The sequence below is a fragment of the Pagrus major genome, chromosome 9 (assembly GCF_040436345.1).
Source record: "Pagrus major chromosome 9, Pma_NU_1.0".
NCBI lineage: Eukaryota > Metazoa > Chordata > Actinopteri > Spariformes > Sparidae > Pagrus > Pagrus major.
In genome coordinates this window covers 4,267,401-4,290,486 of record NC_133223.1, presented here as the reverse complement: position 1 = coordinate 4,290,486, position 23,086 = coordinate 4,267,401, and the positions used below count along the sequence as shown (strand labels likewise).

Genomic DNA, 23,086 nt, shown 5'->3' with positions numbered 1-23,086 from the left:
ATGAAATTCTAGTCTTTCCTCGTCCACATAAAGTGTTTGGTCTTGTTTACCCTCCTGAGAAGTGGTTTAGAAACTGTTACTCTGAGACCACTACAACACTACAAGATTCTTTTAACGAGACTTTTACTGATTAGGGTGTTGCGCTGTTTATTTAGCAAATTCTTTATCTGTGATGAAGTTGCTATTCTATCTTTCAGGGAACTAAGCTTGATGTATTGTTCTTATGATAGTGTGGTCACTTTGGGTTTGCCTGATCGTGCTTCGGATACAACTGATCCACTTTGTGTAAAGCATTTTAGAGTTCCATGCACCGCCTCCTTAGAAACCTTTAGTCTAGTCTGATAAAGCCCCTCTTTGCTTAGAATAACAATCTGACTTGTGACACTTTCACTTACTTTCTGAATCCTCAAACTTCCTGATTATTTCCAGGTGACAATATTAGAGATTTTCAATGTGGGCTCAATAAAGGGCCTCTATATAGTATGTATAGCTTTCTCACTGGTGCTTGAGAAGTAAGTATACTCCACTCACTGAAAAAGACGTATCTGTACTGCATACACTTGCTTAAACCCTACACTGCAGCTCAGCCGTAATTTCTCTGAGTGCTTTTCTAATTTAATAAAAAGTATGGGGGCATATTTATGTGCCATTGCAGATTAAGCATTAGGACTGACATCCTGCAGACCTGGCAGTTTTGTTTGGCTGTAGCAGATTTTTTTAATTTGATAGTTTTAGTTATATTAAGAAGTCAGATTTCCATGCAATCACACTTTTGTGAAAAGTACCTTGAAAGCGTGCTGACTTGTGTCCTTTACTATTGACTGTGTACTAAACGTGCTGATTTTTTTGTGTCTGTGTACAACTACTCCACGTGCCTTTAATTGCAGCCTGGGGGCGAATAAAGTTTTTTGAATTGAATTGAATTGAATTGAAATTTCAGCAGCATATATTTTACAGTCTGTATAGATAATCATCAAACTGAATACAGTCCAATAGTTTCATGGCTATAATAACACACATCCAGTACAATATTGATTTTGTCTGTGTACATCCGGGGCATTGATACTTATTTATCTGACAGCGCTGGTGGTCTGATTTGATTGGCTAGTCCAGAACAATTGCTTTTTTTTAAAACCACGATTCAAGCCCCCTTCACAGCTGCTGTTCAGACATGTTACTGCTGCACCACTGCTATTACAGCCAAGTGAGGTAGTGCTATGACGTTGCATCACCTTCTGCTTTAGCACGTTTGGGAAAACAGGGCCCAAGAGTGGACATACAGAATGTTGACAGCCACATATTCTTGGTTCTAAACACTAAAAAAGTAGAGTGCAACCTGGAGATTAACACTTATAAATAGTCACGGTTATATCCTTGTCCAAAGTCTCAGAAGCTGTCACTGAGTGATTCATTGTTTCCTGTGTCCACTCGTCCTTATCCAATGATGACACAGTCATGTATCTACCAAGGCTGGTTGATACATTTTCTGTTTCCTGTCACAAGATGAGCTAACCCAGCCCTTTAGCTCTCTTAGGCTCATTGGTCTCCCACCTTCTCATCAAAATGAAAACAGGTGTCCATTGTTTCCATGGAAGCAGCTCATGAATATTTTAATGGTCTAAGGACAAAGGGTGTCATTTGCCATATACTGTAGATTGAAAAGCAACTTGATGCGTATATGCAATATTGGGCTATTTAAATGAAATTGACTTGACCTTAATAGATACAGCATTATTGATGGTACTAATAGTATATAAATATTGCTTTTGCTTTGGGCCTTGTACTTAAATGTGGCCAGGGTGTTTGTTTGTGTGAGATGTATAGGTTTATGAGTTGGTGTATAAAACTTGTTGATTTTGTCTGCAATAATGCGCCTGTGTACACATTACAGCATCTGATACTTATTTTGTGTGAGGAACTGAAGTTGTGTGGGTGCAAATTAGCAAGCTTTTCTCTTTGAGAATAGTTTGGTGTCGTAGGAGGTGTGTGTTTGTGTGTTAGAACATCTAGAACATCCAAGTATTCCTCAGAGCCCTGTGCTGATTTGGAGCCCTATATTCAGACCTAACGTGTCAGTCCTTGTGCTTACTCTTTTCCTCCCCTCCCTCCACTTCACTCTTGGTCTCTTTAGCTCTTTAGTTCTTTTTTTCCCTTTCCTCATTCAGTCCAAGCATCAATTCCTGCCGTCCCCCCAAGTTTGTATGAAAGACTCAGTCACATGGATGCAATTGCATGCTTGTTGTATTTTTGACATCTCCAGTCACCTCTCTCCAGTTAGCAGGCTCTTATGTAAGGCAGCTTACTTCAAACCCACACAGCAAATAAGACTCTATTACAGTAATAAAAAGATTACCACCTCCACTAGAGCTGAATTTGAACTGAAACTAGTGCATAGCTAACCAATAATTAGCCTTTGCAGCAAATTCTTTCTAAAAATAAATTAATTGGCTGCATTTTCTTGGCAATACAGTATGTTGGTCTAATGTAGCAAATAAACACCCAAACAAATCCTATTCAAGGGCAAATACCCTCAGCCATGCACAACCATTAGCAGCGAAACCAGGCAAAGCAATTAACAAAAAATGTCATTTAAAACAAAGTTTTGAAATAATAGTTACTATTTCACCTTCAAAAACTGGAGTGGTGTGGGCCTAGACAACAGAGAGTGTCAATGGCACAGTTAATGCTGGATTAATACAAAACTTGTAAAGGTACAAACTGAAATAGTTTGTTGTAAAGAAACCAGTAACCAGGTATTTGGGTCATGCAAATGAAACAGATCAATTCTCAAACATCAGTTGCATGACTTCAGCAGACTTAAAACCAGGGCTGCCCAAAGTGGGGCCGACAGGCCAACCCTGGCCCGCCTTAAGGTTTAATTTGGTTGAAAGCATTTTAGTCAAGTGTGCCAAAAATATTCGAATATGCTTGACCACTAAGTTTAGAAAATATAATTGAATCCTAAATCTATTAGAATAAATCATGCTTCATATCGTTTTAAATCTCAGCTGTGGTTCATTCGCTATTATATGTCTCAGAACTTGCCTTTAAGCATACAATAAAAAGGAATTGTATGTACTGCTTCACTTTTGGTCCTCCTGATCACCTGGTAAAGTTGGGTCTTACCTGCAAACAGTTAAAAAAAAAAAAAACATATCCCAGTCCCACAAAAGTTGTTAGTAGTGCTCACAGGACATTTGTTATGGAATGACATTTAAACAATACAGAGTCAGTGCAGTAAAATATATGGGTAATGGTAAAAGCTTTTATATATCATAGCAGGCCTATGACTCTTCATATTCATACTCGTCATCCTTTCAATATTGTATTCATTCAGCTCTTAATATCATACTGTATTGCTGACTGTTTACTAAAATCTTCTCAGTATCTGTAGGGATGTTGTTCTTAATTCTGCACAGTTTGTGTCAGGCAGAACAAGAGGCCTATCTGTGCTTCCCCGTCTCTCACCATCCTGCGTCACTTACATTTCTAACAATTATCTGATTACAGCGTTTGTGCCGAAAATGGATCAAGAGTTAAATATAGAGCATCTGGTCCTCACTATAGTTTTATGGCTCTGCTTCCCACACAACCTGCCACGCATTTACATGTTAACCTAATTATATGGCCACTTGCTCTGTGGTCCACCCAGACAGCTAAAGTTTCCTGCCTCTTGACGTCAGATGTGCTTTTTGATGCAGAAATGCGCGTCTACACACACACACACACACACGTGTGTGCGCGCGCGCGCACACACACACACACAGTATAAACTAAACCAAGAAGAACTACGTTGTTCATCCCACATTTGGTGGTAGAAAATAGGCCTTCCTAAAACAGCTGAGACTGTTTTGAAGCTTGGTTTGGAGGATGTTCTGAACACAATAAGCTGAGGACATCCTCAGGAAAGGCTTTATGGTAGGCTCATGTTGTCATTAGAGCATGGGCAGTAAGAAGTGATACACAGTCAGATTGCTCAAATGCTTTTAGCACTGTTAACATTTACACAGGGTCAGAAGTGGTGCTGGACTGTGCAGCAGCAGATTTGACCTGAACGTTGAACTGATTGCAAGGGTACGGTTTAGCCTTAAAATGAGCCGTTTCCTGATACCAACATCTTCCCCCACAGCTCTAATTATTTCTGGAGTATTGATTGAATTTACTGATTAGTCTCAACTTCTTATGTGTTTGTCCATAGTGTGCTGTAAGGGCAGCAACACAAGGTCGAGTCCTGGTCCTGGAGGGGCTGGAGAAGGCAGAGAGAAATGTTCTGCCTGTCCTCAACAACCTGCTGGAGAACAGAGAGATGCAGCTGGAGGATGGACGCTTCCTTATGTCAGCAGAGCGTTACGACAAGCTGCTGCAGGTCAGAACAACACTCTCGATTACATAAGTCAAACCCCTATGATGGTTCAAAGGTCTTTGAAGTGATATGGATATGTATACAGGGGGATATATATATATAGGGTGAGAATCAGACACTCTTCTTGGGGTTCCAATGTAACATGGTTCACATTTAACTACATAATTATTTTCCATGATCATGGCTGTTGTTTATGGAGCTATACAGTATCTATCTGAATCTTCACACTTAAGCACTGACTTTTCACACTACTCCTAGGGCTCTATCTTACGCTCCGCACAAAGTTGTGCACAACACCCACCTGTGCGCCCCTGGGCCTGTTGGTCAGGCGCACTGATGGCGGATTGCTATCTTGAGGCAGCAGAAAGCATAAAATGCTGTAGCCATAAATACAGTGTGACATTCAGTGGCCGTGTTCCTGTAGCATCTTGCATTCAAAAATGCAGTTAGTGTGAAATGTTGTGTTATAAACAATAGAAAAGGACTGGAGTGTTTATACCTTGATGCACTGCAGGAACACACCAAAGAGGAAATGGACAGCTGGAAGATTGTCCGTGTAAGTGAGGACTTTCGGGTGATCGCTCTTGGTCTTCCTGTCCCCAAGTACAAGGGCAACCCACTGGATCCTCCTCTTCGCTCCCGCTTCCAGGCCAGAGACATCTATTACCTACCATTCAAGGTCAGTCCAGGAATTAACCGATTAGCTATCATCAAACATTTCCCTTCATCAAAATGCCTCAATAAGGGGAGAAAATGACTTGGTAAAAAGGGAGATCATCTCACTTGTTCTCCCCACTGATTCTATTTTTATTAGCCTGAAACACACAGTAAACAAACTTTATTATCTCTGCCAGGCGTAAGCCTGTGTGTGTTTGTGTGTGTGTGTGTGTGTGTGTGGTTGTGGGTGTGTGTGTGGGTGTGTGTGTGTGTGTGTGTGTCTTGTGCACATTTATGACTGTATGGGCAATTGCCATTGACTGCTGATTCGTCTCACCTCTGAAACCTTGAAAGTGATCAACAGCTGCTTCAGGTACTTTGCTAATGAATGCATTCTTCTAATTAGGACTACCTTCTATCAAATAATAGCCCCTATAAAAATGGTCACATCATGATCTGTGGATCACACAGAGGAAATGGGACATAATACTGGAAATACTTATTACAGCCGGAGTTGTTAAGATTGTACAAATCAGCAAGAGCAAGATACATTTTGAAAGTATCCAACTGAAAAATCTCACCCCCTCCCTTCAGAGCCACTCCTACAAAACATATGAACGTGCACTGCCTGACTACTTAGGCACCAACTGCCCCAAAGCTCTCACTGACTAGTTGGAGATATTTTAGCTGCTAGTTAGCTACGTTCAACAAGCTCTCTCAGCTTTTTTAGTCTAATAAATACTTGAAAACAACTCTGTTAAATGCCAAAATCATGTAAACAGAAGCAAATAGCGGTCACAAATGTACCTCGGTTCAAAAAGATACCTTGCTGAATGAGTCTGTTACTGCCGTTGACTTGTTCTTTGACTCAAGGACTGTGTGCTTTGTGCTACTAAATTGCTGAAGAGCAAGTTCAGGGGCTGTGTTCTGTGAGCACAGTGCATCCTTGTCGTTGCTAACCGTATCCAACTAGCCCATGTCTCACTCACATGTACAGTAAGAAAACACTGAACATTATCATGATCAATGTAAACAGCAAACACAGTGAACATGACTATTGTTAGTACTCTTTGTTGCCTGTGTTTTCTTTTCCTTATGGAAGATTCTGGTCATGCACAACGAGTGCACGGGCAGAGTGTGCATTCGTAGTCAGGTACGTAGGTAGACAGGAAAGTAAGTGGTCCAATCCATTCATTCATTCCCCATGAAATGATTGGATGGGCTTGTTAGATGCCTGCGACAGTTTCAGGCACTATAATTTTTTTCTTTTAATTGTCAGAGGATTTTATTTATTGATTGCTGTCGGTAAAATTTTCTACAAATACAACAAAAAAAACTTCTAGAGTAACAGCTTTACTGCTAGATTTTGTGTTTTACGTTTGTAATTTGGGTGAACTGGCTTTCTTATTTTGTAGTTTGTGAGAAAATAAGTGTAAAAAAATTAGCAGGCGATGCCTGTTATTTCCATGTGTCAAATACATTTAATTAGCATTTCACATTTTACACTGCTTGTCTGATTTGCCGACTGCTACATCTTGTGATCTTTAATAGGCTGCCACTCTGTGTTTCTACCCTCTCAGCAAAGTTTGCAACAATAAATCTTTGAGATTTTCAATTTGTGCCTTTAAATGTGCTCCTAAATGTTTTCCCGAAGTAGCAAAAGTACTCCATAGATCTAAGTGTATTGGCCTGCAACTATTCTCATCTTGATTTCTTTTCAGGACCAGTTGGAGATGCTGTACACAGCAGGACCAAACATTGCTGCAGAAAGGTAAATTAAACGTGATAAAATACATTGTGTATCTCAGACCTTTCTAAATGTTTTTTTTTTACTTATGACAACTCTTGTGTCAGAGTGTCCCAGCTGCTGTCACTAGCCACTACGCTGTGCTCCCAGGAATCATCCAACCTTGGCCTTCCTGACTTCCCTGTGGACAACTTGCTTTCCGCCCTCCATGTGCTGGTGAGAATCCAGGCACCTTACATCTTCCTTAGTGGCCCCCTCAGAGTGGGAGAAAGAAAAATTAAAGGCATTTTCTGTGTTGTTGCAGAATGCTTTCCCCATGCTGTCCTCCCAGCAGCTTGTGCAGAGACTTTACCCCTACAACAGCATCCTGGGCAAAGAAGGGCGCAGCGCTGTGGAGGGTGTACTCAGTGTAAGAAGAAATGTGCATGCTTGTTATGGTCTGAACATAAGATAAGATACGTTATTCAAAGCATTTAATTTTGACCCACACATATTCTATGCCACTCTTTTGTAGAGATTTGAGCTTTTGGATGGTCAACGTCAGCCAGCACCTGGCGCCATTTTGAATGTGTCCAGGACAAGGGATCTTGAGGGCCACGCAGATGTCACATTGCGTGTCGCAGACAAAGACATCACCTTTCAGGTGTGAATGAACAAACTGCATGCAATATATAAAAAAAAAAGACAGTCTGCTTAGCAGACCATTGAACTGAACTACAAGGCTTGTGTGGGGCAAGGGGTGCTTTATTTTGATCGTACATCAGGGATTTAAGGACAACACTGCTCCTGCTGCCACTGTTAATGGTGCCTGTGAGGGACCGGTGCGGCCTCCTCACATAAAGCTTCAAATGCCAGAAAAAGGCTTTTTATTTTCCACACAACAATGAAAATAAACACACATACTCTGAGGGCAAAGAAAGGCAAAGAACGGCAAACAATGGCATTCACATAGCCTCGCACCAGGCTACTCCCTCTCAGAGACCCAGGGAGCTGAATGAAGCTCCCTTAAATATGGCAGCATGCTAAGCCCAGTTGGGGCAAACCATTAATGAGGGGGAACACCAAAACCATAATGGTCCACATCTGCCATTATACACATGAATATCCCCCAGAATAAACAATACAAAATGCCCTTTCGACTCACACAATATTTCACCTGTCAACATAAAACCTCTGCATGATAATCACCCAAACCACTATACAATATCAAAACTAACACCCCTGAGTGCCCTGGGACGCAGCCCCCTTGCCCCGCGCTCGATAAAGGCGCCCCTGCAACGGCGCTCGCTTCCGCAGAGGAGCAGTGGAGCCGGACTGTGAGTGCAGGTGTGGTGAGTGTGAGCCGCGGCACACCACGTTCCCGACGCCGGTGCACGGCTCACGCCACCCACGTTAACAAAGCATGGCACAATACCCACATATCATAAACATACCCATCAAAATAACATATTCATAGAGTCCTTAGAATAATATGTGGGAGTGTGTGCGGGTGTATGAGTGTGCGTGTGTGTGTGTGTGCAAATGTCCGAGTCAAGTCTCTCTTCGCTCCCTCGTGGGCCACGCCACACACTGGCGTTCACCCGAGGAGACTGTGAGAAGGGGGGGGAAGGTTGCTCACCTTCTCACATTTCCCTCCCCCTCTGGAGTCTCGCCAACAGGGTGGTGAGACAAGAAGTCTGCTACAGTGTTCTGCTTGCCCGCCCGGTACTGCACCGTAAAGCGGTACGGCTGCAACGCCAAGAACCAGCGGGTAACACGAGCATTGGAGTCCTTCATGCTGCCCAACCACTGCAAGGCGCGGTGGTCGGTCTCCAAGGAAAAGTCTCTACCAAGCAGGTAATACTTTAAGGTGTCCAGTGCCCACTTCACGGCCAGGCACTCCAGCTCAACGGCTGCGTACCTGGTCTCCCGGGGAAACAGTTTGCGGCTAATGTAAGCCACAGGCTTCTTGTCGTCCCCCTCACCCTGGAGTAGCACTGCCCCAAGACCAACACCAGAGGCATCAGTCTGGACAGTGAAGTGCTGTCCAAAATCAGGGCTCTGGAGCACTGGGTCCTTGCAGAGCGCCCCCTTCAAGTCCAAGAACGCCTGCTCCTGCTCCTCCCCCCACTGGACCTGGGAGGAGCCCAATTTCCGGGTCAAGTCCGACAAAGGTGCTGCTCGACGGCAAAGTCCGGCACAAACCGGCGGTACCAACCCACCAGTCCCAGGAACGACCGGACATCCTTCTTGGTCCGGGGCCATTGGCAGTCCAGCACTGCCTGCACCTTGTCTTTCTGTGGACGGATCACCCCCCAGCCCAGCACATGGCCAAGGTACTGCACCTCCTCCTTTGCAAGGACGCACTTCCGCGGGTGGATGGTCAGGCCCGCCTGCTGGATGCACCACAACACCTCACCTAGATGACACAGGTGGTCCTCCCAGGTGGCACTGTACACTACCACGTCATCCAGGTAAGCTGCCGCAAAAGAGTCTGTACCAGCCAACACAATGTCCATAATTCTCTGAAAACTGGCTGGTGCCCCCTGTAGACCAAAGGGCATCACAACGAACTGAAACAGCCCCTGAGGGATACGAAAGGCTGTGTAAGGCCTGGCCTCCTTGGTCAGAGGCACTTCCCAGTAACCTTTGCACAAGTCCAATGTAGTGATATATGATTTTTTGCCCAGGCGCTCAATCAAGTCCTCCAGCCTTGGCATGGGGTAAGCATCAAAATGGGACTGGGCGTTCACCCGACGAAAGTCAATGCAGAAGCGCATGGTGCCATCTTTCTTGGGCACTAGCACCACCGGGTTGCTCCACTCACTGGAGGACCTCTCAATCACCCCCAAGGACAACATCTCCTCCACCTCAGTCTTGAGGGATGACAGGAGATGCTCAGGCACCCGGTACATCTGCTGCCTTACCGGGGTTGTGTCTTTGAGAGGGATGGAGTGCTCTACCACTGTGGTAAAGCCCGGCCTCTCCTGGAAAAGGCCACAAGGGACAATTGCTTCCAGCTCCCTCTGCTGGCTGGAAGTCAGATGAGACTGGTCCATGGCGGCTGACTGCTGGCCGGTGGGGAAGAACTGCTCAGGACTCTCCTCCTCCTCCACCACAGCCTGCACCCTGAGCTGCAACTCTGGCTTCCTCTCATGCCACTCTTTTAAAAGATTGACATGGAAGGTTTGCCTGGGTTTCCTCCTCCCAGGAAGGTCGATCTCGTAGGTAGCTGGACCCATCTTCCGCACCACCTCGTAGGGCCCCTGCCACCTGGCAAGCAGCTTGTTCTCTGTGGTGGGCAGAAGAAGCAGAACCTTCTGACCTGGTTGAAGGCTCCTCTGCCTGGCTGCCTTGTCATACCAGGACTTCTGGTGCATCTGGGCCTGCCCCAGGTTCATCCGCACCAGCTCCGCCATCTCCTCCATCTTGTCCCTCATCTTCAGGATGTGGGCCAGGACGCTGCGGGTCTTGGGTGACCTGGGTCCCTCCCAGGCCTCTCTCAGGATGTCCAAGGGACCTCGAACCTGTTGACCATAAAGCAGCTCAAAAGGTGAAAAGCCTGTGGAGGCCTGGGGACCTCACGGTAAGCAAAGAGCAAGTAGGGCAGCCAGCGATCCCAGTCTTTCCCATTGGCTGCCACAAACTTCCTCAACATGCTTTTCAGAGTCTGGTTGTACCGCTCTACAAGGCCATCGGTCTGAGGGTGGTATGGAGTGGTTCTGATGCCCTTAATGCCCAGCAAACCATAAACCTGCCTGAGGGTCTTTGAGAGAAAAGCAGTGCCCTGGTCAGTGAGGACTTCCTGTGGGATGCCCACCCTGGAGAATAGCTGCAACAAAGCCTGTGCTATGGGACAAGCAGAGACTTTGCGCAGGGGGAAGGCCTCCGGGTAACGAGTGGCATAATCACAAATTACCAGGATGTACCTGTAGCCTGTTTGAGTTCTCTCCAGGGGGCCTACAATGTCCATCGCTATGCGGGTAAAGGGCACCTCAGTGACAGGAAGTGGCAGAAGGGGACTAGTCTTCCTCTTGCTGGTCAACTGGCATTCAGGGCAGGACTTACAATAGTTCAGCACGTCACCATAGAGCCCTGGCCAATAAAACCTGGCCGCAATTCTTTCATGGCTCTTGGTGTTGCTCAGATGCCCCGCCCAAGGAATTTTGTGACCCATTGCTAGCACCTGTTCCCTGAGTTTTTTGGATACCACCAGCTGCTCTGCCCTGCCCTCTCCTGGCTGATGATACAATAGCCCATATTTAACCACATAACTTTCCCCCGACGGATCAGGAGGGACTTCTGTCTGGTCATCATCAATGTGGGAGACCCTGTCAAAAGCTTTCTGCAGAGTAGGATCATCCCTCTGCAGCTGCTCAAACTGGTCCGGAACCTCCCCCCACTCATCATCTGGCTGGGTACGTGGTAGCTCATCATTTCTTTCTACCGTCCCGACTAGCTTATCCTGTCTGCACTGTCTGCGGGACTTCTTACCCCTCGTTCTGATGGGAGCAGAGGTAATTCTGACAGTTCATTGGACTCAGGCTCACCAGTAGACTCTTCAGGGCCCTGTGCTCGGCTCTGGGACCTAGTCACCACCATACTGACTGGCTGGCTTGTTTGCACCAGCTCGGGCAGGACAAGGATGTCTTGGCCGATGACCACAGAATGGCTCAGTCCCTCAACCACACCCACAGTCATCTGGTAAGTCTGGCCTCTGACCTCTAGGTAGACTTCAGCAACGGGGTACTCATGTTCATCACCATTCACACACAAAATCCTCAGTTTCCCACCCGGCACAAAGTCTCTCTTTTCCACTAGGTGGGGCTGTAATAGTGTCTGTGTGCTTCCAGTGTCCAGCAGGGCAATAGCACTCTTCCCATTAACCAGGACTGGGGCAGTCTGTAGCCTCCCCACAAAGCCTGTATCCCCCTCTTCTGGTCGTGGGATACAGCAATGGCTGGAGTGCTTGGGCTTCCTATTGGGACACTCTGGCTTAATGTGGCCCTCCTGATGGCATAATAACAAACCACTGACCCACTGGATTTCTGTTCTGGGGCATCTCTGGTCCTAACTGGGGGAAATGAACTTCGGGCAGGCAGTCTACTGGGCTCACTAGTCTTTGGACCACTCCCATAAGCAAACACCTCAGACCTACATCGAGCTGCTGGTCTTGGTTGCGCCTCCATCTGGAAGGCCTTGTGTCCACGCCGAGCCGCCATGAAGTTCTCCACCAGCTCTGCCGCCCGCTGGCCATCCTGGGGATCGTGCTCCTTCACCCAGACTCTGATGTCAGGGGTCAGAGTACGAAGATACTGCTCCAGGATGAGTGTCTCCGAGACCTCATCGATCGTCTTCGTTGCTGGCCGAATCCACTTGTTGAAGAGATCCTTGAGGCGGGTGTACAGCTCACGAGGCATCTCTCCAGGCCTGACGTCCGGCTCATGGAACCTCCTCTGGTACACCTCCTCATTAATCTCATACTTATTCAGGATGGCTTCCTTTACACGATCATAGTCCATTGCATAGTTCATGTCCATAGCCACATAGGCACTACGTGCTCTGCCAGACAGGTAGGGTACCAGTAACACCGCCCACTCCTGTCTTGGTCAGCGGTACACCGTGGCCAAACGCTCAAATGTTGTTCAATGTCATCCCCCTCCTCAAACCTGGGGATCGCAGCTCTGGACCAGGTCACCGGTGCTGCTGGTGCCATGGCTGCCAGTGCTGCTGCTGCAGGATCTGGAGCCACAGGAGGTGTTGGCACAGCTGGTGCTGCTGGAACTGGAGCTGCGGCTACTGCAGGGGCTGCTGGGGCGCCCCCCAGTGGGAAATAGAGACCCCCTGCTTGAAGCCCGGGCAGTGGTAGAGGTGGACGCCTGCGGTCAGCATCCACATCATCCCGGAGCTGATTCAGCTGGACCTGGACACCCTTCCAACGCTGCTCCTGCTTCAGTGCCTCCCTCTCCTGGGTTTGGAGGGTCTTGACCAGGAGCTGATGCAAGGTGGCCAGATCACACCCTTCCAGCTGGTGTCCGCCGGATGCCTGGGCCCTGGCCTCGCCATCCGATTGCACCTCCTCTTCCTCCTCCATTTCATCTCGGGTCAGCCTGGGGCAATCCATTCTCCCCCAGGCCCGGCCGTCTTGCACCCCACGGCCCAGCTTCCCAGCTCGTCCTCGTGTTCCACCTCTTCCCTCCAGCTTCTCAGATGGTGCCACAGATCCCACCACTGCCACCAAATGTGAGAGACCCGGCGCGGCCTCCTCACGTAAAGGGGATCCAGGCAGACTAGATCCAGGTAATAGTAGTTGAAACCACAAGCCAGCGAAGCTTCAAATGCCAGAAAAAGGCTTTTTATTTTCCACACAACAATGAAAATAAACACACATACTCTGAGGGCAAAGAAAGGCAAAGAACGGCAAACAATGGCAATAACATAGCCTCGCACCAGGCTACTTCCTCTCAGAGACCCAGGGAGGGTCTCTGAGAGACATATTTAAGCTCCCTTAAATATGGCAGCTTGCTAAGCCCAATTGGGGCAAACCATTAATGAGGGGGAACACCAAAACCATAATGGTCCACATCTGCCATTATACACATGAATATCCCCCAGAATAAACAATACAAAATTCCCTTTCGACTCACACAATATTTCACCCGTCAACATAAAACCTCTGCATGATAATCACACAAACCACTATACAATATCAAAACTAACACCCCTGAGTGCCCTGGGACGCGCCCCCCTTGCCCCGCGCTTGATAAAGACCGCCCCTGCAACGGTGCTCACTTCCGCAGAGGAGCAGTGGAGCCAGACTGTGAGTGCAGGTGAGTGTATGTGAGTGTATGTGAGTGTATGCAGGACCAGAGTCTTTACCAGTGAACAGATGAAGAGCGGGACAAGTAGTGGGTACCTCACTACACGCCAGGATGATAGAAAGGAGTGAAAACTGTCACAGGTGAGTTGTGGGTGTGGTGATTGTGAGCCGCGGCGCACCGCGTTCCCGACGCCGGTGCACGGCTCACGCCACCCACGTTAACAAAGCATGGCACAATACCCACATATCATAAACATACCCATCAAAATAACATATTCATAGAGTCCTTAGAATAATATGTGGGAGTGTGTGCGGGTGTATGAGTGTGCGTGAGTGTGTGTGCAAATGTCCAAGTCAAGTCTCTCTTCGCTCCCTCGTGGGCCACGCCACACACTGGCGTTCAACCTACACATTCCGAGGAGAATGTGTAGGTTGTTTGCAGTCACGTGATTAAAAGTCACAGAGTTACTAAGTTACCTTTAATGAAGTGGTCAATGCACAAATGAGCATTATCCAACTTTGCTCTTCCTGATGGGAAACAAAGGTTTGGCCAACTGTGCATGACACAAACCATAGGCATTTTGATAGATTGTGATAGTGCTTCCTATGTATCATAGGAACCTACATGCATCACTATGTATCATAAATCACTTCCTGCCCTCCATCTGCAGTTCGCACTATATCTACGGAATGATGTGACATCATATGCAAGCAAACTATTGCATCATGTGCGTGTAATGCAATCATTCAGAGAAATCCTGCTCCATAGCGCTACTTATGGTCAAAGCTCCAGAGAAAATATCTGTTTTTTGTTTTTGTTTTTTGGAATACGGATAAATAACAAAATACATGACAGAGAAATACAGTTAGAGAGGAATCTTTTTGTTATTTATATATCATTAGACCAGATAATCTGACTGTCTCAATGAGTGTGACCACTTGGCCTTCACCAAATTATGAACTAGAAAACAAGTTGGTGAGTGAGTCATACATTTCGCTGAGATGTCCATTGTGCCATGCAGGCCACACACACACACAGACAGGCAGACACACTGTATCAGTAGCTTTGACTGATAGTTGACTCCGTTAAGTTTTTGAGGGGAACATCTTTATCAGTCTATAATTCTTCCTCTTGGACAAAAAACTAACAGTGTTTGTGAATGAGTCAGTGTGTGGGGTTTGGGATAACAGAGGTATTCCAGACTTCTAAGAATAGTGTTACTGATCCTCCAGCCAAACAAATTATCTCACTTTTATTAACTCTTTGAAGATGTATTTTCTTTGCGTGGATGTCATTCTTCTGGCTTCTAATATGTCTTATGTATTGTTTAGTAATACTACGTTGTTGGAAAATGTATATTTTGTTCCCAGCAGCATGTCAGCCTGTGTATCATGGGTTATTTAAAGAAATATTTTCCACAACTTATAGAACAATGAAGTTATTGGTTGCTCTTTCATGGCTATGTGTTGTCTCCATCAAACTTCAGGTTCCAGCAGGCACCAAGGAGCTGCGTCCACCCAACAGTAGCCCTACCTTCATCAGTACACCAAGCCACTCGCAGCTGATGGCTGAGATGATGCAATCACACATGGCAAAGGACATATGTCTGATAGGAGCCAAGGTAAGCAACACATAATCTACAGTATATACACATACAGTTCATGTGGTAATTGTGATCTTATGTCTTAATAACAAATATTTTTCTATTTTCTAGGGTTGTGGCAAGTCAGTGATTGCGAGAGAGTTTGCTGAGATCCTGGGTTACAGCATAGAGCCAGTCATGCTCTACCAGGTAAATAAAAATGTGTCTTTTAAAGATTCAAATAGTCTGTTTTTTTACGTCTGGTGCCACCTGCATCTTCTGTGAAATAGGTTGTAATCATCAGCAAGCTTTAGGAAGGGTCAGGCAACATATCTATATTATATTGTTATCATGCTATGAAACTTGTGGATATGGTTATATGGTGATATGTCATACGTGTGGTCTTTTCCTGGTTTTAAAGGCTGCATTACAATAAAGTGATGCCATTATCTGAACTTACCAGACTATTCTACTTGTTGTAATACTTGTCTTTACCCACTTAGTCATTATATTCACATTACTGAAAAAAAAAAACTCTATATTTTGTGAAAGTACCAATAGTCATCTTTAGAATATTGTCTATTGTCGATACCATTTGTTCCCTCCTGATGTTAATTCCGATACCTTGGCTTTGGGTATCGGCTGATACCGAGTACCAATCCCATACCAGTGCGTGTTAAAAAAAAAAAAAAAGGAGGAGAAGAAGATTTTTTTTCTTTTAACAGCTGTTTATGCTACTAACCCTGTATGGATGTGGTATGATTGCTATCATTGCTGTATGGCCTGGCTCAGGTAAAACCTTGTAGAGAAACCAAAAAAGAACAAATAAAGAAATATAGGAATAAATGATATAACACATTTTTATATTGCAAAATTTGTTTTCGGCTCCCAGTCCTAGCATTTATGAAATGCTTCTGAGGTGATTTCAAAATATCAAGATATGTCGCCCAGCTATAGCTTAAGGTTATAATGTGTTTGTCAAATGTGTGTTTATCATGTTCAGAAAAGCATATCACTGGCAGAAACTCACACAGTTTGTGACCTCTGAATTAATGTAGGATGTTTTAACCAATATTGAGGAGGGGCTACCTAATCGCACACAGAGGGGGAGGCATAGTTTCATGAAAGATGACCTTCTAAAATATAAATGTTTCATCAGAAGGAAAGGCTCTTCTCCTTTACCAGGACTTTCTCCACTCGTGTCATACCACGAACAGATGCGTTACTTTTGCTAACTTGTAGCAAAAGTAACGCACCATTCATTATGCGAATTGCTACATAATTAATTGATCAGTTGGGTAATTGCGCATAGCCATTTAAAAGTGATCATTAAGGTATTGGTTTAAAATGCAATTCAGTTGGGGTGGGCGATCCGACAAGTTTAGATCTTGATTGATCTTGAAGGTGTCCACAATACTTTTCAGAGATCACAGTATTTAATATTCTCTTACTTCTGTTTCCAAGCTCCATATAACCGTTGACTAGCAGATCTGTGCTATGTAAACATACCAATAGAGTGATGTAGCGAGTATGTGAGTTTTAGCTTGCGGCATAGAGAAGCATATTCCAAAAAAGGGCTGTCTTTAATGTAATATTGTATTTTAATGGTTCAAATGGAGAAATTTAAATCAAGTCTGACTATAGTCTACAGGGCATTTTAAAAAATGAAAAATACATATACATGATTACAATGTAGTATGTTTTATAACTATTGTACCTGTTATTTGTTCTAGGATGCCTAGAATTAAAGGAAAAATTTAAATTATGGATAATGGTTGCGATAAAATAGATTGTGATTTTTGACCAGATCATCCACCCCTGTGTTCCACTGTCCAAATCACCACTATCATCTAAATTGATGAAGGTTCTCAGTCATCCCAGGTTATGATAATTCTTAGTGCTATATTGTAGGCAACTGGACTTGTTTCAGTTTCTTGAAGACGCTTCACCCCTCATCAATCTTCAAGTAACTGAAATAAGTCCAGTTGCCCTATGATATAGCACTATCTAAATTGTAACTCTTGAGTTTAAATGAGCACAAATGTAAAGCCAGGGAAGGTACAGTATAGTGGGATGGAGCTTGTTTGTGTAGGATTTAGGACAGTAGTTTGGCTGAAAAGACCCACATCTGGCTTCTGTTACCTGGGTCTTAGGCCACCTGTTAGGCCAAAAACTGACACTGACTGGAAGTTCGAGAGCAAAGGAGTGCTTCTGCAATACATTTGTTCATGAATGTGGAGCTTTGTAAAACCTCTCCCTGTGTGTGTGTATTTGTGTGTGCACACAAGTGTGTTTGAGTTTGTGGAATTCTGTGGAATGTAGTCAGCAGGGTGATGATTGTGCAGGAAACGGGTGTACTGAAGCCTTATGTATTAATGCCTCATGCTGCAGCTATTTTTAGCTGGCTGAGGTCAGGGGTGACTTGTGCTGCGGGAATTGTGGAATCCTTTGCCGGGCAATTCATCTTGTCAGCTGTGAAAATCCCATTTTTGGAAAACAGAGTGACATGTAAGACTTGAGTGGAATATAAATTCATTATTTGTTGGTGTGTGTCCTTTAATGAAAAAAAACATAATAATAACAAAGCTCCTTTCTCTGTTTCACAAGAAAAAGTGAACAATAATCGCTGACAATGTAATCTATTTCAGAGTAGCAGTTTCCCTTGATAACTGACCTCAGGGGGACAATATTTCACATTATTGTACAGATATTTATCTATGAATAAACCGGAAGACAGGTAGGAATACCTGCATTACCCCCCTACAGATGTACATCACAGATGCAAGCATCCACAGCCACTTACATTTGCAAATCCACACAGCCTGATTTTGCCTTGTGTATTATGGGGAACAGCTTTGCAAAGAAAGAAAAAGGTGGATGAGACCACATTTATACTCATCCCATTATAAGTCTTAAGTACCATTTATCATTGGTAAAACAAGGAGTCAAAGAAGTAGTTAAATCTCTGACCTAATGTAAAAGTAGCACTACCACAATCTAGAAACACTTAATTGTAAGTAATATTACAACTACTATAGCATTCAATGAGCAATGTGCTTCAACAGTCAGGTAAACATCTTTCTTTCACCAAGATTCCATAGACAGTGTATAAGTTTTTCCAGTGGTTTCTTACAGAGTACAGTTACAAAAGCTGTCTCACACTCTTCTCATCTTAATATTTTAGTTATGTGGCCATTAAATAACAGGAAAAATGCTGTGAAATGGACTTTAGACAAGGACCTTCAGACCCTTTGTTGGTCTATGGCAAAATGGTTTTTTGCTGCCTTAAGATAGCCACACCTCATTGCATCGGTTGGAAACTAGCAATGACACTGCACTTTGTATCACTTTGTGCCAGGAGTAAGACAGGTCCCCAAAATACAGTAGGCAACTCCTAAATTTCTAGTCCATTTAAACAACCCTGGGACCAAGCAGCATTATTACTCTATTATTATTAATACGTTTTTTGACAGTTGTAGTAGGTGGCGTCTTTCTTGATGCTCTGCAAGTTGGCAAATCAAACTGACAGATTCATGATAATTTGTAGGTCACCGGGTACACACAGAGATAGAGTAGGCATTTGTCCCTGTGGCTGAGGACACCAGGCACTCTGTGGGTGGTCACCCCGTTAATGACGCTTTGAAATTATGGATGTCAGAGGAGCTTGCTCAAATGAACATCCATGATGTCCTCACAGACTTAGCCTGTCTGACCTTACAGTGGTGGCTAAATAAATCTGTCCATTTATCCCTTACCTTTAATGGGTGATGCCTGTTCTTGGTGTGATGGCTCCTCATTTTACCCTTAAATTATTCCACTTAATGATGGCACCAAATGGAAAATATAGAGCCTCTTATTGACTTAATGAAAAATGTCTTCTTGCTGTGTAGTAGTTCAGCAATCACTGCCTGGAATACAGTGTGCAACTATGCTTTCATTCCCTCCTCTACCTCCTGTTTCAGCCCTAACACAGTAGTGTGATAGTGAGTATGACAGTTTGCTCCACAGATGTTACCCCCGAACAGCAATGTGTCATTAGCTGTTATCTGGAAAGCAGATTTATCAAATTTAGCAGAAGGATTTCATCATGTTGGGACGTAGTTTAAGAAGAAATACTGGAAACCTGTAGTTTGTTTATGAGAAAATCTCAGCTCACTTTATTCAACTTATTTAAACTTACTAACACATTGAACCACTTCCTGCATTGCTCTAAATCCCTTATATCCCCTCTCCACTTCCAGGACATGACAGCCAGGGACCTTCTGCAGCAGAGGTACACTCTCCCTAACGGAGACACAGCGTGGAGGCCGTCTCCACTAGTCACTGCTGCCATTGAGGGAAAGCTACTTATTCTGGATGGTATACACAGGGTCAACCTGGGAACTCTGGCAGTGCTGTCTAGGTACTTCTGTTTGCTGAAAATATAGAGTTTCCATTATTTACTCACTGTATTATTTTTAGAATGCTCTGTTGCTTGTATTACCCTCTGCATTCTGTGTTGTAGTTGTGCACTGCTGCCACCTGATGCTGTAAATGACAAACACACAGACACACACACACACACACACACACACGAACACACACACACAGACACACACACACACACACACACACACACACACACACACACACTTCAGCTCATTCCACTGTCTTTTGTGTACCAGGTTACTCCATGACAGGGAGTTGGATCTGTATGATGGTACCAGGTTGCTGAGGTGGGACAGATACCAAACACTAAAGGAACAACTACAGTTCAGTGACCAACAACTGCAAGAGAGGTACGTAGACACACACACACACACACACACACACACACACAGAGTAACGATTAATGTGTGGGAAGGGTCATGACCATTTTAGGAGCATTTCTGAATCTGTTTTGCATTTAACATGGAAAACGACAGTTTTAGTCCCTGGCTTTTCAATGACAACAACAACACCATTCAGCATTAGCACCATAACAGGAAGAAAGACTCACAGAGAGGAGGAACGAGAATTGGAGGGGGAGGCAGAGAGTGGAGACTAAAAATAGTATTCCAGGTAAACCAAGAGTTGAAAAGAGAGATTCAGATTTGTAATGCTGGCATCTCGAAGGCGCTGTGTCTCAGCCATACAGTGGACAAAGTCCTCAGTGAATATAGTACTTAGAGTCATCATCACACACTTTAGGGATATCTACAGAGAGAGATGGGTGAGGAAAAACATTCATTAAAATGTAACAAGTCAGATAACTGAATAGGAGAGTTCTGTATGTTTCTGTTGAATCTTATGAGTCTTACCAGGTGTGCAGACTGAAAATAGCTTAAAGTTAAGAGTGCTTGCGTCTGCAATGGTGGGAGAAAATAGAAAATATAGTCTTGGAAGGCCAGTTTCAGTAATAGATTAATGAGTTGGAGGGCACATGACAATAGAACACTGCACAGTGGTTTATAAAACTGTGAGACCTCGTTTTACATTTTGTTTTAAGTTTAGTGTTAATGTATATTGTGTGTGTATGTGTGTCTGTGTGTGTGTGTGTGTCTTAAAAACCCACCTAAGCTGGCAGGAAGGATGTTTGTGGTGGGGCGTCTGGGCTGAAATAAACCCACTTCCTCTTCCTTTACTCCTGTGGCTCAGACAAAGTGTGTGTGTGTGTGTGTGTGTGTGTGTGTGTGTGTGTGTGTGTGTGTGTGTGTGTGTGTGTGTGTGTGTGTGTGTGTCAACCAGCATTTTTGGATATACAGTATGAATTTACAGATAGATAGATATGACCAAATTTCCAAATATATGTAGACCTTCCTATAGTATCTATTTCCTATATATTTCCTATATAGTCATGTTTTTGTCTGTATACATAGATATAAGCCCCATTCACACTGCCCTTTCAGTGCGGGAATCACGTGCCCATTCTCCACATCACCGTCTGTGTGAAAGTTACAGATGTGGAGAGGGGGGACAGTTTTGCTGCGGCTCTGATCCGCTGCTGGAGGTAGTATCAGAGCCACAGCAGAGGCGAGACAACGTCTGTGTGAATGGAAAAGCCAGAGGCGCGGATCAGGGGTGTGTCTGTCTGATGGTGTTCACAGTCTGACAACTAAACAGATCATTCACTCATCAAATAAAAGAAATGTCCCACACTTCAACCCACAAAGCAACGTTACAGTACCAAACAACAGTAATGTGGTAACTGGTAGTGTCTTTGGCAACTTATATGAGGAAAACATACCGCATCCATACATGGAGAAGTGTCTGTCATCCTGTCTGTCCTACTGACTCTTCGTCACACTTCTGCCGAAAAAACAGCGTCTGTCCCCGGCAGCAGAGTCAGGCGGCTCCCACAGTTGAATGGCAAGGATTATGAGATGCGAATCAGAGCAAAAAACTTTAACTCACCACGTCTTTGTCTCCTTCCACTATTGTATTGTTGTAGTTACTGTCTCTGGTAACTTATATTGAAAAAAATCACAGCGACTGTCAGCCCTCCAGATCGAGACTTCAGTGAACTTTCCCCCAGAAAACAGCATCCCTCCTTGCGAGTGAGAGTCAGACAGAGTCCTCTGTTTACTGATGGTGATTATGTAATTTAGAGCAAATAACGTAACTTTCTCACTCTCCACGATGCATGGTGGGTCAGGATCTCAATCACAACACACTATAACAGCATCCATATGATTATAAACAGTTGGTGGATACATGTTTAGATTAACAGGTGGAAACCAGAGGAAACATGTTGAAAAAAAAAACCACACTGATATCAATGTCATTATGTGTACCGTCACGCCTCTTTTGGTTCCGCAGCCGGCACTGCTTGGTTCAGTGTGAACAAACAAAGGCGGAGAAAAGGCAAGCCTTCACAGTGATAATGTGGAGTATCTGTGTGAAAAGGGCTATAGATAGACACTGTCTGTTGCCAAGCAACTTGCTGGTTCTTTCACATCCATCCCTGTCACATCTATATTTGCTATGCCAAGAACTGGATAGTGAGAGATAATAATAACTAAAATCCCTTTAATATGCATTTTATTGGGAATGTGCGGGTATCTAAGAACTCAGAACACATATGTTGCCTCCTCTTCTTTTAGCTGGCTGTGTGTATCTGTGTGTTTGGGGGTTGGAGGTCTTCACAGGACTGTTTCCACCTGCTCCCACAGATGCATCGCACCACTCCTGGATTCTGATCACAATGAAATCAAGTCACATGCAGACCAATTTTACATAAAGGATAACTTCACCAATTTTACACATTAAAGTAAGTTTACAGTTCTGCAGGAGTACAGCTGCATATATAAAAACAGGTAGTGTAAAGCTTTGTTGTCGCTCCAGATTCAGCTGCATGTAATCTGATAAATTCCCTCCAGTGATGTCACTTAGTGGCTAGGTTGCATTATGGGAAATGTAGGAGGTTTTGAAAAGCAGTCCACTGGTCTAGTATTGCACTTCTATAACACTGTTGGACTCATTATGGACAGTTTGAAAACAAATTATCAAAATCTATACAGCAGAAATATAGATATCACCTTTTTTATTACACACATTCTTCTTTTCTTTTCAAAACCTGATGCCTACATAACCTGCAAAGCGACTTTGCGACATCCGTGACATCACTGGAGGATATTGATCAGATTACATGCAGCTTCCTCTGGAGCCACAAAAGGCTTAATACAACTTTTTTCACATAGGCAGTCTTACTCCCCAGGACCTGTAAAGACAATTTAATGTGTAGAATTGATGGAATTACCCTTTAAGGCAGTGGATTGAAAACGTATTGATTGTGTTCCTGTTCCTCTGATTATGTTGAATGATAATGTTGTTTCTCATAGCAACAAAATTAATAAAAATAGATTAAAAATTCTACCACATGTTGTGGTGTGTGACTCTACAGTGGCAGTGAAATCGTTACCAATCAGATTTGGATTAGGGCTTTTTAAATCATGTAATTCATGTTTAAATTGAATTTA

The 23,086-nt window shown here is 44.2% G+C and overlaps 1 protein-coding gene across 1 annotated transcript in view; it reads left to right on the top strand.

The window, feature by feature from the left end:
- The window catches only part of vwa8 (von Willebrand factor A domain containing 8), a 92,179-nt gene that overhangs the window by 4,339 nt on the left and 64,754 nt on the right, over positions 1-23,086 (top strand). The window contains 10 exon segments of the mRNA XM_073473349.1: positions 4,199-4,366; positions 4,878-5,042; positions 6,742-6,791; positions 6,875-6,983; positions 7,072-7,176; positions 7,282-7,410; positions 15,054-15,188; positions 15,282-15,359; positions 19,391-19,551; positions 19,814-19,927. Of these exon segments, the coding sequence (XP_073329450.1) occupies positions 4,199-4,366; positions 4,878-5,042; positions 6,742-6,791; positions 6,875-6,983; positions 7,072-7,176; positions 7,282-7,410; positions 15,054-15,188; positions 15,282-15,359; positions 19,391-19,551; positions 19,814-19,927 (1,214 nt within the window).